Source organism: Battus philenor, unplaced genomic scaffold, assembly GCF_028537555.1.
Source record: "Battus philenor isolate CCGP_79_NKW_IND1 unplaced genomic scaffold, ilBatPhil1.0.hap1 SCAF_15, whole genome shotgun sequence".
Classification (NCBI taxonomy): domain Eukaryota; kingdom Metazoa; phylum Arthropoda; class Insecta; order Lepidoptera; family Papilionidae; genus Battus; species Battus philenor.
In genome coordinates this window covers 1,829,929-1,846,053 of record NW_027181677.1, presented here as the reverse complement: position 1 = coordinate 1,846,053, position 16,125 = coordinate 1,829,929, and the positions used below count along the sequence as shown (strand labels likewise).

The window sequence follows — 16,125 nt, the reverse complement described above, 5'->3', positions numbered from 1 at the left end:
TGGAGTTTTCCCAACGGATTGAGACTTGCGATGGTATGTCGTGAGTTCTATTCCGGGTATGTATTCTTACATAATTCCTAAAGTGAATTAATTATATAAGATTGTCACTGCTCATTTTCCAGAGGAAGAGCAGCAGCGTTTTCTGCATAGTATGATACCACACTGGATCTCAATCCGCCTGTGAAGTTTGGCGATTATGGTATATCCCCCGAATAGATATCTTTGGGGATGACCTATGCCTTACAGTGAGCGTCTATGGGCTGGAACAAACTAAATACATTTTAATAAGAAGTTGATTTACAATGGAGACAAATGCATAAGCAGTGGATTTACATAAGAATAAAAATATTTATTTATCGCTGTTCAGAATTTAAAATAAAAGATATTACACAATAATGAGATAGTAGTCATTTGGATTATTAAACACTGCGTCACAGTAATTAACAAAATAGTTTAATAGTTACACTGAATTGAAAACGTAAGACGTTTCGAAAGTCCAGAAAGCAGTTCAGTTCATTGACTCTGTTGCGCAAAACTGCGCGTGTTAGTTTCCAGCCAAACGCACTGTGGGTAATCAGGCCGTGTCTGAACTTGGTATAATACGCTGTGAAGTGAAAGGAAAGAAAATAAATGAAGAATAATAACTGGTATATACCAGTTATTACTAGCAACAAAAATGTTTAATGCACTTATAAACTAGTTATGCTGCTGATCGATTTAGGCTTTGTGCAGATCTAAATTGAGTCCGCAGAAACGGGGAGTTCGGGGACTAAAAAAAACATTTGTAACAGATTTGGCAAAAATATATATACAGTAGAGGGCGAAAAATATTGCACATCGACCTTTGGAAAGAGACAATCGGCAAATATCGGCGTCGTAGAGCAATATCTCCACACTACCTATGTGACGTTTTGACAGTCGTGCGATAGAGATAGTGCTCTACGAAGCCAAATTTAGCCGATTGTCTCTTTCCAAAGATCGGTGTGCAATATTTATCGCCAGGTACTGTACTCTTTAATAACGTTATAGAGAGGTTTTCAACTAGGACGCGCCCTGGTGGACGCTATAGCTTTTGATGGTGCAGTTTGTTTATTTATTTACTTTATTGGAGATAAACAGTAACAAAAAGCAGTAAGAAAGTACAAACTTAGATGCTTAGAAATATAAAATTAGTTACAATTGTTACATTATAACTATCTCACTGAGAACATATAATGATTTATAGTCAAACAATGAAAGAATAAACAAAAGTTTGAAGGTAAATGAGGGGAAGGGGGGAAAGAGGAAGGAGTTACATGAAATATTTTTTTCGTTTTATATTTCTCACTGTATTACGCAGGTAAGAGAAGGCCGTGCGCGTTCACCTGTGGCCGTTGACTATACTCGACACTCGTACCGAAATGTTTAATATTAACATTTTAGACGATTAAAAAAAATCATATTGTTTTATTAGAACAGAGGTATGTATTTAATAACCCAGCCCCCCCCCCCCCGTGTATTTATTCACAATACGAATAATTTACTTTATTTATTATTTAATATTATCACTTTTGCATGTGGAAGCCACATTGAGCGCAGCACAGATTGTTGAGGCCTGTAGTAAATCCTTCCACAAGGTGTGCAGACGATTTTGTTACATTCATCGCAAGACGCTGGATGGAAGCTGCTTTCAAGGGGTAGGGAAATGTATGAAGGAGGCCTATGTCCAACAGTGGACGGCTGAATAGATGACGTATATAAAGAGAATTCTAGAATATCCCAATTTGATAGAATTTACCTTTGGACCTGTTACCACCTTAAAGACTCCAGTGCACAGTAGGTAGCTACACCACCGTTAGGATCTCAGACAAAAAAATTATAAATACGTATTTAGCATGTTTGTAATTAAAAACTCTATGGTCCAAAGATTTGTTTCGTACCTCTATACAGGATGATATGTTATAGATGTAAAAGCTTTACAAAAGCTGTTACAATTAATGTATGGTACAAATACACAAGTCATTGATTTCGGAAATAAGGTAATGTCAATACAGTACCCGGCTATAAATATTGCACATCGACTTTTGGAAAGAGACCATCGGCTTATTTCGGCTTTATAGAGCACTATTTCTATCCCACACTACCTATGCGACGTTTTATCAATCGCTGTATTTCGTGCGACAGAGATAACGCTCTAGGAAGCCGAAATTGGCCGCTTGTCTCTTTCTAAAGGTCGATGTGTAATATTTATCGCCGGGTACTGTACAGTATAGCGTTCTCGCTTCGTATTACTGGCCACTAAATTCATAATACTTTTATTTAAAACCATTCTCGCGTTCGAATTCAAATTCGAACGCCGATTTGAATTCGGACGCCATCTTATGATCGCTGTCGTTGCGTTAGGGTTGTGTAAATTATAAATACTCTTTGTATATATGTGAATACACATTAATCTTGGCTTTCATCTTTCTTGCCAACGCAATCGGGCGGTAACTAATATATTAAAATTTATATAATACAGGGTAATAGGTGAAAAAGCTTAAAAAATTTTAGCTGATAAATTAGCTATACATACATCCCTTTAAAGCGTTGTAAATGCTATATATGACAGATTTTTAATTTAAATTGATTATTTTTAAGCAAAAAGCCTAGAAAAAGATTGCGCGCCGATGGAAAAATTTTCAAATTAAGATCTCTTTTGATGTCTAAAGACGAAAGCCAAATGTTTTTTCTTACGTGCGATTACTTTTCTCTTCAATATTTAGTTTTGGTTGTATATAGTAAATTGTTATTGTTGTGTTATCTATAAAGGAACACAGCAGAACCATTATTTATATTGTAACTTTTAATGTACTTATGTGTACTACTGGTGTACTTAAATAAATAAATAAGTACTTTGTGTATTTTATTATCTTGTAAATTACGATATGATTTTATTTCAACTTTAAATACTCGGAATACGAGAACTGTTGCTTGCATGAGTTACCTTGAAACAAGATGACGAGGCAAATTATGCAAGACAATTACTCTCAAACATGAAAAATAGCTTAACGCTTGTCATACTTGAAGAATCATTTATTTATTTAACTTATTTGCGTTTAGTAGAAGAAGGCGAATTACTACTATTACATGTATTTATTCCGCAAAATCGACTGAATGCAATGACAGCTGGGTTAAATGACTGACCGAATTCAAATTTGGCGTTCGAATTTCAAATGCGCAAGAATTATTTAAAAAAAAAGTTTTGTGGCTCTGGTGGCCAGCATTACGGAGCATTCTTACGTATGCACTACAAACTTTTTAGTTCATGAAAATAGATAAAATTGTATAAAATAAGGAAAATAATAAGTACAACCGCAGTGCCATCGTAAATTGCTATTTCTTCACTTTCACCCAAGTATTAGCTGTATTTCATTATTATCATAGGCGCGTAACACGTATGTTTAGTGGGTGGTTGGAGACTGCCACCCATGTGGATATATGCATGAGTGACAGTCATCAACGTTCTTCGTGCATTCAGCAGTCCTGGAAACTACTCCTGGCTCCTCAAAAAATATCCCAAATGCGAAAATAAAGATAGCATTGCTGGCGGCGTCCGAATTCAAATTCTCGTTCGAATTTGAATTCAAACGCTTAATATATTTTTTTAAAGCATTGTGGTCGTAGAGGCCAGCAAGCGTTGTTAAATTAATTATTTAGGTATGTAAACTTTTTTGGTTGGATCGGAATAACCAATTCGGAACGATGGAAAATAATTTAAAAATAGATTGGGCAATTATTAAATTGTGCAATATTAAATTATTAATACTATATTTAAAAATAATTTTAATCTGATAAAATCTGATAAAAATTAAGCAATTACATAGGGTCGGTTAGCTTCTTTAAAGCTTGAAAATAGAGACAGATTCTTTATCTTTAATTACTTAGTCATGCCATAAGTTTTATTACAAAAAAAAAACATGTTTTTACTGTACGTAACGTTTATTAATTTTACATTGTGTTAGTTTAATACGTTAATATGAAATCATTAAAAATATAAAAAGCTTAATCGTAGTGGTCTTATTTGCTTGCAATAGTCATTTAAAAGTTGTGTATTTTTACTGCAAATCCCGTTTTTGAAGGCTCAATTTCATTTAAACGGCCACGAGAATAAGCAAAACTGCCCGAATCCGCAACCCTCGACTTCTTCACTTTTTGCTGATGGACGACCACTGCAGGTATAGGCCTCCCCCAAAGATCACCACGCTGCCTTACGCTGCCCATCCATGCATAGCATCCATCGACTTCCCGTGACCATAAAATGTCTTCAGTACATCTAGTGGAAGCTCTACCCAAGCCGCGTCTACCGGCACGTGGTCGCCACTTAAACCTTTCAGCCCAAACGACCATCGGTTGCACTAGTGCCTCCTCATTTCTGTTTCTGCATTCGATCTCAAAGCCGAAACTCCGAGCATAGCCCTCTCCATTGATTTCTGATGATCCTTAAGACTTTTCATTAGACCCTCGATTATAACATCATTAGTTTAGTCTGTCTTATCCATCAATAGTATAATTTGACATCCATTGTACTCCTAACACGTGTCATTTCAACTTTACACATAGTCAGAGCTTCAATGAATTTATTAATGGTAGCGTTTCTCCAAAAACTGATTAGTCGGTATGGAATATCCAATGCCCAAGGTCATCTGACCGGATAAACATAAGAAAATTTCCGTAGAGATATCATCTCAATTAAATCAAGTTTACTATGAGTTTGGCGCATAAAAAACAGATCTTTTTACACTAATACCTCGCTTTACGTCGTTGCGTTTTGCGTTTTTTCTCGAAGTTGCGTCACTGCTTAGTTAGTACTAATTTTCACTGCGCGTCGTTAGATTTTCGAGGTTGCGTTGTTTTGGGTTCGAGCCTTAAATTTTTTTTAATTTTCCTTTTTTTCTAATAGATGGCAACACTTGTTTCTAATTGCGCCATGCCATCAAAACTCGGGGATTCCCTTTCTAACCAAAAACAACACAATATGAATACAGTTTTATTTGCCTTTTGTTTTGGCAATTTCAGAGTTCAGTTTCAGTTACTCAGCGTGTTGAATGTAGTGTGTTGTGCTTTTTTAAAAGATAATAATAAATTTTTATAAATTTTTACGTGTTGTTTCTAGTTACAAAAAAGGTAAATATTTTTCCAATTTATTTATTGGCAGTGTTATATAATTTTTGTTTTTTAAACTTCTACTTTGTTCAATTTTCTTTTTTAAAAATAGTATTTTCGTGACCCTGGAACCTATCTTCAATCTTTATATGGTTTGGTGTACATTAAATCTATATTCCACAGACATCAGCGTCTGATTATTTTTACAATTACATTTAATGTTTCCGTTGTTTATCTGTTTACGTTTCTGCATGTCACAGTGTTTATTAAGCTAAGTTACTCTAGCCTCTTAAAGTATTTCCTTACTTAAACCTTAAACTATTTTGAAATAAATTTCAAAACAAGTGGTAAACTAGTAACATTGGTATCTGGTTGGTTTTTCAGAACGCTATGACAATATCCAGTTTAACACTTCGATTCGTGCGACCATTTCCTCATCCCTACTCCATATTGACATCCTCACGTACGCCAGTATCTGTGCGGTTTTTCACACATCGATGAATCTTGTAACTCTACTAAAGACATTTGGATATACTCTTTTTAAAAAATCGCATTTCAAATGTTTCGTTAAATGCTTTTAAAGTTTGAAAACAAATCTACCATCAGCCTGCTTCTACTACTTTATAGAAAAGATAAAACGCTTTTTGTACAGCACAATTGGTCATATTCTTTGTGATCATATTCACAATTTACCTCAATATTTAACTACATCAAAATAATTCATTCGCAAGGTTTTTTTTATCTTAGATAATGAATACGTTAAAGAAAATTGCATTTTGTTACACACGTCGTTACAAATCGCTTTAATCTTTATGTAATGCGGTATAACAAAGACTTTCACTTGAACCGTCGGTTATAACTAGGCTTACCATACGTTCCGGTTTGACCGGGATAGTCCCGGTTTGAGATCCCTGTCCCGGCGTCCCGGCCGGTCTGCATTAGCGTCCCGGTCAAACTTGAACAGTACCGACACCCCAACCAATCGTTCCCCCGTGCCACCCGCGCCAAAATTCTAATGAAGCTATTCACCCATTTTCACAAGCAGCATATTGAGGTGCCAAATTTAAAAAAAATTGTGGAGTTTGCTATATGTCTACCTGGTACTTCAGCGCCAGTGGAAAGAATTTTTTCACAGATAAAAAAATTTGGTCTGACGATCGGGGGAGGATGGAAGAATGCGTCAAAACGATTCTGAAGAAAGTGCACTCTAGTGAAAAATATAAAGCAAGCGTGGGTGAATAATAAAACCGGGCAGATTTTTAGTGTTGTTTGTATTAATTGTACTTTGTGTCTTTTTCTTTTTAATAAAAAATATATTCACATTTATTAATATGTTTTCAATTCATTATAATTTTGATTGCATTTCAAATATGAAAAACACAAATTAAGCGAAAAGCAAAATGAAAATGAGCCTCTTTCTCTTCTGCGTCCCGGTTTGGCTCTTCGTAATTATGGTAAGCCTAGTTATAACTCATGTTAGCTTTCACTGTACCACGGATAACTGTCATCTGTGACACCAGGCTCTGGTTTAATTTGTCCATTCGTAAAATTTTCGAGTTACCGTGTTGTGTACATTATGGATCGTTATTTCTACTTATCCCACTCCCCACTTGGTAGACAGAGAACATGGTTAAAGTCACGAAAGGTAGCGGAATTTGGGTGGAGTCAGACCTGTCAATGTGGCGATTTTTAGAGTAAGGGTTATACTTTGAAGTGGTCGTCTATCGGTTGATACGATGATATATATATATATATATATATATGTATGTATAAAGTATGTATATATAGTCTTTGCCAGATCGAAATAAAAATGAATCGAAATTACAACGTGCTGAAACAGGTCAACTCGACCTAGTAGTTGTATCAGGCAGTTATGACTTGGAACCCGTTTCCTGAAAGAAACTAATAAAATCGTGGAATTTGTATTTGATATTTTTTGCACTGTCTTGTAATTCGAGTAATGTTGCTAGTCGCAGTTATCTAAGATCGTATCTTAAATTACACAGGTTATTGGTTACAGGAATAAAAACTGAATAGTTGAATGTATAGATATATTCAATCAATGTATGTAGGAAACGTCACATAGGTAGTGTGGAACAGAGATAGTGCTCTACGAAGCCGAAATTAGCCGATTGTCTGTTTCCAAATGTCGATGTGCAACATTTATCATCGGATACTGTACATTCTATCCAAATATTTATGCTTTCATAAATAATAAATAACGTAATGATAATATAGTAAGTAAATATATTAAAAAATATATTTTTTACTATATGTCCCTGCAGACTTTATACTGCCAGAATTTATTGACCTTTCGCATTGTAATAAAAAATTAATCTAACATATTTCAGAGTGATCACTTTATATATGGAGATTATATGTATAAAAGACTTAAATATTTATCAAATGATAAATGATCTATAATTTCACTCCTTTTAATCTTTTACACATATAACCAAATCATCCTGTATGAAGATAAAATCAACTAATAATAAAAACTATTGTACATAACACACGTGATTCAATATGACAATTAAACAGGGTTATATAAATATATCCCTTTTGAAACTCACAGTATTTTTAAATATAATTAGCACAGCATATGTCCTATCTTCCTTCTTTTTCTTCTTATTTTCAGCCGACTAACATCCACTTCAAGTCTCTAATTGATGACCAAGATAGTACTCGGTTAGAATTTCCGAGAACCGTACACAAAAATCTATAAATAACTTCAAGGTCACGCGTGTTTACGGCGCTTCTTGATCCTAGGGTTCCGTGTTTATTGTTTAGAGGGTTCTGTAACTCGTGCTTTGTAACAATACTATAAAGTAATATGTGTTAACCTCTCTTGATCTTTCACCTGAAGAAACACCTAAAAGGTTTGCCTATATAAAAATTATATTTAATTTAAACTTTCTTGTTTCAGACATCCATTCAGCGTTCACTTCTTTCAGTGATGACAAAATGTCTACAAAGCTCATAATATTCAATACACTCGTCTTATACCTGCGCATATTCTTAGACAAGATGATCGACTTCATATTCTCGCTCTACTGGGACGATAAGAAGAATATAATTCCAGATTTGCAGAAGAAACACTCCATTCTTACTGAAAGCGCTTTGTCTTTGGGTAGGAAAATCAAAGCAAAAGAATTAAAGTCGGAGGACTTGGTGCGTTCAGTCATAGAGAGGATCAAAGAGGTATGATATGTTTTGTATTGCGCCGCGCTTATTTAATGTCGGTAAAGCAGTGGCTGTTTAACTTTGACACTTCATAGATGGCGCTGTTATTAATGGTGTTATGATGGCGTCCATTGCGGTCGCCGGTCGATAAAGCAGTCGGTATTTGAAATGTCAAAGTGACGATATAAAATATTGCAGAATAATCTTTTAAAAGGAATCGACAATTTAAATAAAAACATTAAATGTAGTTTTATTTATTTGAAGCATATACCTACATAGTCGAGAGAAATTGTCTTATACAACCACATTTAAAGTTAATTTAAATTTTCCTATATGTTCTAATATATAAGAATTGTAATCACATAAAATAAAATGCCACAATTTTTGGTATATTTACAATGACTTTTTTTAATAGGATTGTACTTCGTAACTGTATTTGCTTGGGTAAATTTTATATCACCCTTTCCGCACTTTTGTTACTGAGAGGAACAGATGATTAAATAAATATCCTTATAAAGAGGATATTTAAAGAAGGCTTTTAACTTAGTTATTATTATCAATGGCTCACCTTAACAGTGGTTTTACATCAAGTTTAAATAACGTCATTATGTAGCGCTTCCCGTATCTCGCAATGTTTTTTGTTGATGTCATAATAGTAGAACAATTTTTTTTAAATGAAACTAGTCTAAGTTACTCCTTTTTATATCAGTTACCTGCCAGTATAAATCTTGTTAAAATTAGTCCAGCTATCTTAGAGATTAGCCGGAATAAACAAACAGACAGACAGAAAAAAATGCTATATTCATATATAACAAAAACCTGTAATTTTAATATAACAAACAGACGCTCCAATTCTATTTATTTTTATATATAATTGACGCTTACCTATCATCTATCTCTGTCATTTGCTAACAAAAATACGGTTGAAAAAGCGCTAAATTAAGACTAATATAGTATTTGAAATAATGTTACCAATTTAAATAAATATTCTCTAGTGATGAGACAAAGAAATTCAAAGGCATGTATTCGTTCAAGGAGGTGGTCGCACGAATCTTTTTTTTTTAAACTGGACATTGCCAGGGCGTTGTTAAAAACAAAAAAGAAACTAATGATTTAAAAAAAAACTATCTTAATAATTAGTTGATTGATTAGCAAATAGTTTAAGAGACTTGATTTTGAAAACGTGTTTGTGAGCAGTGGCAATATATATATAATGAATTCACAAAGTGTCAACTATATAAGATTGTTTACCAGATATCGAACCCGCGATCTAAAATCGCAAGTCTCAAGTCCACAACTGCTGAGCTACCGCTGCTAGAGCATCTTTCTACCTAATATATGTATTTATAAAAATATATTCCAATTTCCTTTAATCACGCTTATTTTTTAATTTTTGTCAACTTTGTAGAAGGGGGAAAAATACAATTTTCAGTGAACGGGCGATGATTTAAAAAAATAAAGAAGGATAATAATAATTAGTTGACTTTAAGTTTTAAAAAGTTTACGATTTAAATTAGCAAATAGTTTAAGTGACTTAAACACTGTAACATGCAATAGCTTGTGCAAAAAAAAAAATCCGAAATATTAAACAAAATTGTAAAAAGGCACCGATGCTAAGGTTTATGGAATATATATCTTAATACAAAAGACATAAATCCACAGTGAAGTGCTTTTTATCGAAATTTGATTACTAAAAGCACTACCAAAGGAATTACGTTGTCGCTAAGAGGTGCTTTTACTCTAGGGTTTACATTTCATGTTACAATTTGTTGTCCAGGTGAACCCGATATTAAATGCGGTGGTGATGGACCGGTATATCGAAGCGATGGAGGACGCCAGGGAAGTAGATAGGAAGGTTGCAGCTGGACTCTCGGAAGATGATGCCAAGAAACCTTTCTTAGGTAACTAACTTCTTGATGCTTTAACTTTGATGATCTAATGGTGGTAGACAACGTAGATGATAATAAATAATGTGGATAATCACCTATCGCTGGTGAATATTAATTTTCCGTTAAGACCGTTTCAGAATAGGTCATCGTAGAATGTCTATTCACACGATCCAGCAAGTTAGACCTTATCAGTTGTCCTATACTACGCTTGCCATTACCTTGTTTTCATTGCAAAACTTTAAGGCCCTATCACCTGTCTGATTATACGAGTAAGAAGATAAATAGAATAGTAATGATATCAAATTGATTTCGTGTAAATAGTAGAGCCTAGATTCGTCACGAAGTTTACCTGTTATTCATATTTATGTACGATTCGTGGTTGTTTACGATGGGCGTTATAAGAAGGTTTAGGGTCACCGAGACCATTGGAGAGGGCCGTGCTCGGAACTTCGCAGCGAGATCGAATCAGAAATGAGTTCCGCAGATGAACCAAAGTCATAGACGTATCTCGAGAAATTGCTTGTATAAAGTGGCAGAGACGCTGATACTTTGCTTTTGCAACTGTGAGTGGTAACTTCGAGCCGTCAGACATGCTGTGGGTAGACTTCCAATTCTTTTTAGGCGATGGATGCCCACTGCATGGCTTAAGCCTCTCTCAAAAATTGCCAATCGTCCTGTGGTGCCCGAACCCACCTTCTTCCCGCGACCTTCACTATGTCGTGGGTGCCATCCATCCATCAGGAGGTCCATCCATGTGACGTCTACCGGCTCGTAGTAGCTACTTGAGATCCTTTCGACCCCAACCCCCATCGGTTGAAGGAGTGATGTTTTCGCCAACTGCCATTTCAGGCCTCCACTACCGACAACATAATCAATATCTTAGGAACCGGTCATCGTCATCTATGGGAAGGCCTGTGCCTTGTAGTGGGCGTCTATCAACTGACATGATAATGCCAGACTCTCGCTATAACGCTTCTTCTTCTTTAATCAGTTGGTTATCGTCCACACTTAAAGGATCTTGACCATTTAAGAAAAGGACCAATATTTAGCCACTTCCTCACATGCAGTGGCAGTCGTGCAACAAAGTGCACCGCCCGCCAACCCGCTGATAAATGCGTATGCGGCAAACAATGCGAATCACAAAACTGCCACCGTCAAATCACTCAACACGTGTTTCACCCCTCCACGGGGCATCTTCAGGAGTTATATTACACCGATTAGTGCCAAATACAGACTCTCTTGAACAATTTACAAGGAAATACATGGATTAGAATCTTCTAGAGGAACAAAAATGTTGCTGTCCCTATCAACCCTGTTGTCAAGTAATGAGCATGATAAGAGTAATTATAATGTATATATTCCAGGAGTACCATTCACGACAAAGGAGAGCCAGGAAATGAAAGGATTTTTCAACACTATTGGGCTCTGGTCGCGGCGTAATACGGTGTCAACTGAAGACAGCGAGGCTGTGATGCTAATGAAGAAAGCTGGCCTCATTCCAATTGCGGCGACCAATCTGCCTGAACTGCTTATTTGGTAAGTCATATAGTGGTGATATAAGTAAACACTGATCATTTTTTTCTGTATCCTTTCGATGATTTTAATCATAAGATGTTGAAAAACATGTACTACCTTAAGAAAAATTCAACACCTCCTTTTGTTCATTGATAATAAGAGAAATATCTTAGACGGATTAATTAATTTTTTATAACCTAACAACTCTTTGTCTAATATTGTCTTCATGATAATTCTGCATAGCCCAATAGAAGGCGGCACCATCTACGAAGGTAAGCCTATGGTCAACCTATAGATCCTTTACCGAGTTGTCATCAAGTTTTAAGTATTTTATTTTCATTGCATCTATTTAATAAAAAGAACAGTCAATACATTTAAATGTATTGAAATACTTTGTTATGAAACTGGAGGGAAATCCAGGAGTGCAAAAGAAATGTGATATTTTCATGATCACCATTCTTATAGAAGTTCAATGATTAGAACAGCAGAAGGCTATTCATTTATTAGAAAGAACAAGTAACTTCTCTTGTCTCAACTAATGCTGGTACATTCCGTCTTTACTTCTCCTCTTATCAATATTGTTGTTACACTCTTATGTTGAAAACTTTGTTATGTTGAAACATTGACATCAATTTGCATAGTCCATTCTAAAGTTTCAAGATCTATTTTTTCTTGTTCATTATCTCTCTGTGTTTGCTCGTTGGCATTTTCTGAATATCTCAACTCACATTACATATTTTAAATCATGCTCATATGTAATTCATGGAGCGACTTGACAAAGACGGCTCTTGAGAAAGGAACTTATATTGGGCTGACATTCTTACATCTTTAGTATTCCGATATGAAGGTGCCTCTATTCCTTTGTATCCTCATTCCAGTCATAGGACGTCCTTTGTTACACACAGGCCTCCGCCATGGATTTCCAAGGTTTTTTCTATATGGCTACCGTTATTGTTGACATCTTGTACTCTCCTATTTCCTTTTGGGTTCAGGGCATTTACATTTTTTAATACTTCTTTTCACATAATTTAATATTTCTTAGTAGTATAGTCATATGATCTTACTTCTTTCTTCTTTCATTCTATTTGATTTACAAGGTCGACTGTCCGTATTGAAGGTGAATATCCTACGGTGCGTTCTCCACTTTTTAGAACCTTAAAGTCTCAGCGGGCAATAGCTTGCCCAATGCCATTTCTATTTGGTTTTGTTATTGGATTATAACGAAGTTAACAGAGGTTTGGAGGACAGGCAAGAGACCCGTAACCCCGTGTACGGAATGACCCTCAACCCGCACCATACGGGGCGGTCACCCGGCGGATCCAGTGGCGCGGAAGCCGCGCTTACCGCCAGCTATGCCACCACTGTCAGCCTTTGTGAGTCTTGCAATTGTTCTTACTTTATTTTCTAGAATATGTACCATTAATATAGAAAAAAAGTTATATTGACTTTTATACCCAGTGAATAAATATATCAATTTGCTGAAAATAATATCAAAGAAGATAAAACTTGGGATTCCACATATTCACCGTGCGGCAGCCGGATCTATCGCTTTGTAAAGAGAAGGATTACTCAGCCCAACTGTAATCACGGTTCTCGGGGCTGACGACCCGAGTACCATGTGTAAGGAGGCCTCCTTGCAATATACCGTTCACCTTCACCTACCAGATTTCTCTACCTGATTTTTTACAAATAATACTTCGGAAGTCCGTTCCAGAAATCAGCTAAAGATCGCTTTGCCCAACATTTGCTCAATCTCAACCGATTCATTCTCTCTTTTGAAACACTTATACCACTTGCAAATAGTCTTAAAAGTTACCATATTATCACTATAAAGCAACTTTAACATTTCATAATCTTCTTTGGTACATTTATGCAACTTAAAACAGAATTTTATGATAACAATCAAAATCCATGATAAGATACAAATATAGCGAATATGACATCACTCTTCTAACCGAGGAAGCTGATAGACAAGTCGCAACATGTTAAATTTCTATGTAATATTACTGCATCAAACTATCTAATGTATTCATTAAAATAGACCTAGATAAAGTAGTTTCTGGTTTAAAAATACATGCACCATGTTTTTTATCACTCCTCGTAAGTGATAACAAAAATAAAGACTGGATTTGTAATATTTTCTGTGACTTGTGTGCGTGGGTAGATCGCCCACTAGTTGGACCGACGATATAAGATCGCTGGAAGTCGCATCATGGCTATCTTTGGGTGAAGCTTATCCCTTGTGATGGGCATCCATCAGCTGAAAATAAGAAGAAGTACGTTTGGTATTGTTACAGTTTTACTGGACTATATTCGGTTGGTGCTGTACTCTGTTAGTCGTTTTGGCTTTTACAGCTTCTTCAGGGCTCGCGGATCCCAAATCCGCGACCTAATGAATAAAAAAAAATTATGTCAAATGCGTCGCCTGACGTATTGTATTGACTAATTGTTAACTATTCGGTTTTCGGATAAAGGTATGATCCTTTCCTCCGAAGATATTTTATCTGAATCGATATCTGAGGTGGAAACAAATCAATTTGAGTCACCAGCGCGCACGGATACGAGGGCGGCGCGTTTTAAAACTGATATACAACATTTTTATTTTAAGTTTTTTTATGGCCCCCACTATTGGAAGCTTCTCAGACCCCTGTTTTGTTTGGGACAGGCACTCTATTTACAAATAATTTTTTCAGGGTTTTATCTTTATTCTACACTCACTTTCATTTTTCTCAATTTCTTTTATTCTTTCCTTTTATCCTTCACAATATCTTGCAATTTTTTTTGTTCTTTCATTCCTTCTTGCTTTCATCGCCTTCCTTTCCTCATCTTTTTTACTCTTAGGTGGCTAGGTACAATTTTATTTCTAATCTTTATTTTATTCTTATATTTTCTATCATTATCTTTTGATATTACAGATTTGTTTAGATTAGACTTTTTAATACATTAGAGTTTTGTCTTACATTCTATTATTATTTAATAAGTTCTTTTACATGTGTTTTATATGTGCATTTTGGTTCAAGTTTTCCTATTTGGTTTTGTTATATTTATTGCATTTCTTACCACCCTTTATTTTAAGTTAAAAGATTTCATTATGTTATAGCTCAGAGTTCCCAAAACTTTTTGTGACGTAGACCCCTTGCCATGTTTTTCCGTGTTGGGTAGACCCCCTACTTACCTGATATTGATTTCCTGTAAATTTCTAACTGTAGTGAAGTTTAGTGTTGAAAACTTAAAGTAAAAACACATGTTAATTTATACATTTATTAATTAAATTTAAATTAAAACTACTCAAAATAAAATTGTGTATGTGTTATGTAAAATATACGTAACATTAAATAAACATAAAACAAACTGTTAATAAAATAACATAAGCAATAAGTCAATATTTTTAGTCAGAAGGATGAACCTGATGCTCTAATAATAAATTATCAACATTTGGCGTCAATTTTGTAAGGGTTAATCTTAAATCGCCTCGGCTAATGATGTCCAGTCTGCGCACCCCCATTTTCATTTCATGGACCCCCAAATTTTTTTCGCTGACGTAGACCCCTTGCAGGTTGTCATAGACCTTTAATATACCCCTAATATACGTCGATATAGACCACTTTGGGAATCACTGTTATAGCTTGATTTGATACTCTTATTATATCTCGAAGCCTCCTCCATATAATTATATATATATATATATATATATATATATATATATATAAATATATATATATATGTGTATATATATATATATATATATATATATATATATAAGACTGGCTGACAGCAGCCTGCTTCCAGCGTCTTCCAACCAGTCTGTCTTATTTAACACTAGTTTCTCTCTTTTGGAATCTTCTAGCAATTTTCTCTTGACACAATCGATCACTAGAATTTAAGTGAAAAATAAAATCAATATATGTATGTTTTATTGTCATTTATTAATAATTATTACTTTTATAATAGATTACTTTTAATATAAAATTGACCGATGACATAATCTGTTTTATACAATCAAGGTTCGGATGTAGGCGGTTCAACACGAATGCCGGCTTTCTATTGCGGCGTGTTTGGACATCTTCCCACTGCTGGTACAACTAACACGAGAGGTAATTAAGTAGACGTATTCTAAAGATTCCCTTTCATAAGTGATGAATGAAAACTGGTACTGAGGATCATCATCACCATTGTCATTATTTCAGGCATGGGACCATTGCTGCATAAATGCCTCCCCCATAGACGTATAGTATCACCAGTTGGAAACGGCCTTTCGGCATCTTCTGTCCACTCGACCTTATTGAGGTTACCTTGTGGGTGGACGTTATACGCTACATCAATCTTTGGTTTCCACAAAACCTTAAGGTTCCAGCGGCAACCAGTCGCTATTTTTTGGTTGACATAATTGGAAAATCCAGCGCCATTAATTGAC

General features: G+C 35.1%; 1 protein-coding gene across 1 annotated transcript in view; it reads left to right on the top strand.

Annotated features, from left to right (window-relative positions):
- The window catches only part of LOC137918613 (fatty-acid amide hydrolase 2-like), a 34,112-nt gene that overhangs the window by 4,364 nt on the left and 13,623 nt on the right, over positions 1-16,125 (top strand). Inside the window, exons 2-6 of the mRNA XM_068761438.1 lie at positions 8,051-8,325; positions 10,085-10,208; positions 11,561-11,732; positions 12,960-13,084; positions 15,716-15,805. Coding sequence (XP_068617539.1) covers positions 8,089-8,325; positions 10,085-10,208; positions 11,561-11,732; positions 12,960-13,084; positions 15,716-15,805 — 748 coding nt within the window. The 5' untranslated portion in view covers positions 8,051-8,088. The remainder of the gene's footprint in view (positions 1-8,050; positions 8,326-10,084; positions 10,209-11,560; positions 11,733-12,959; positions 13,085-15,715; positions 15,806-16,125) is intronic.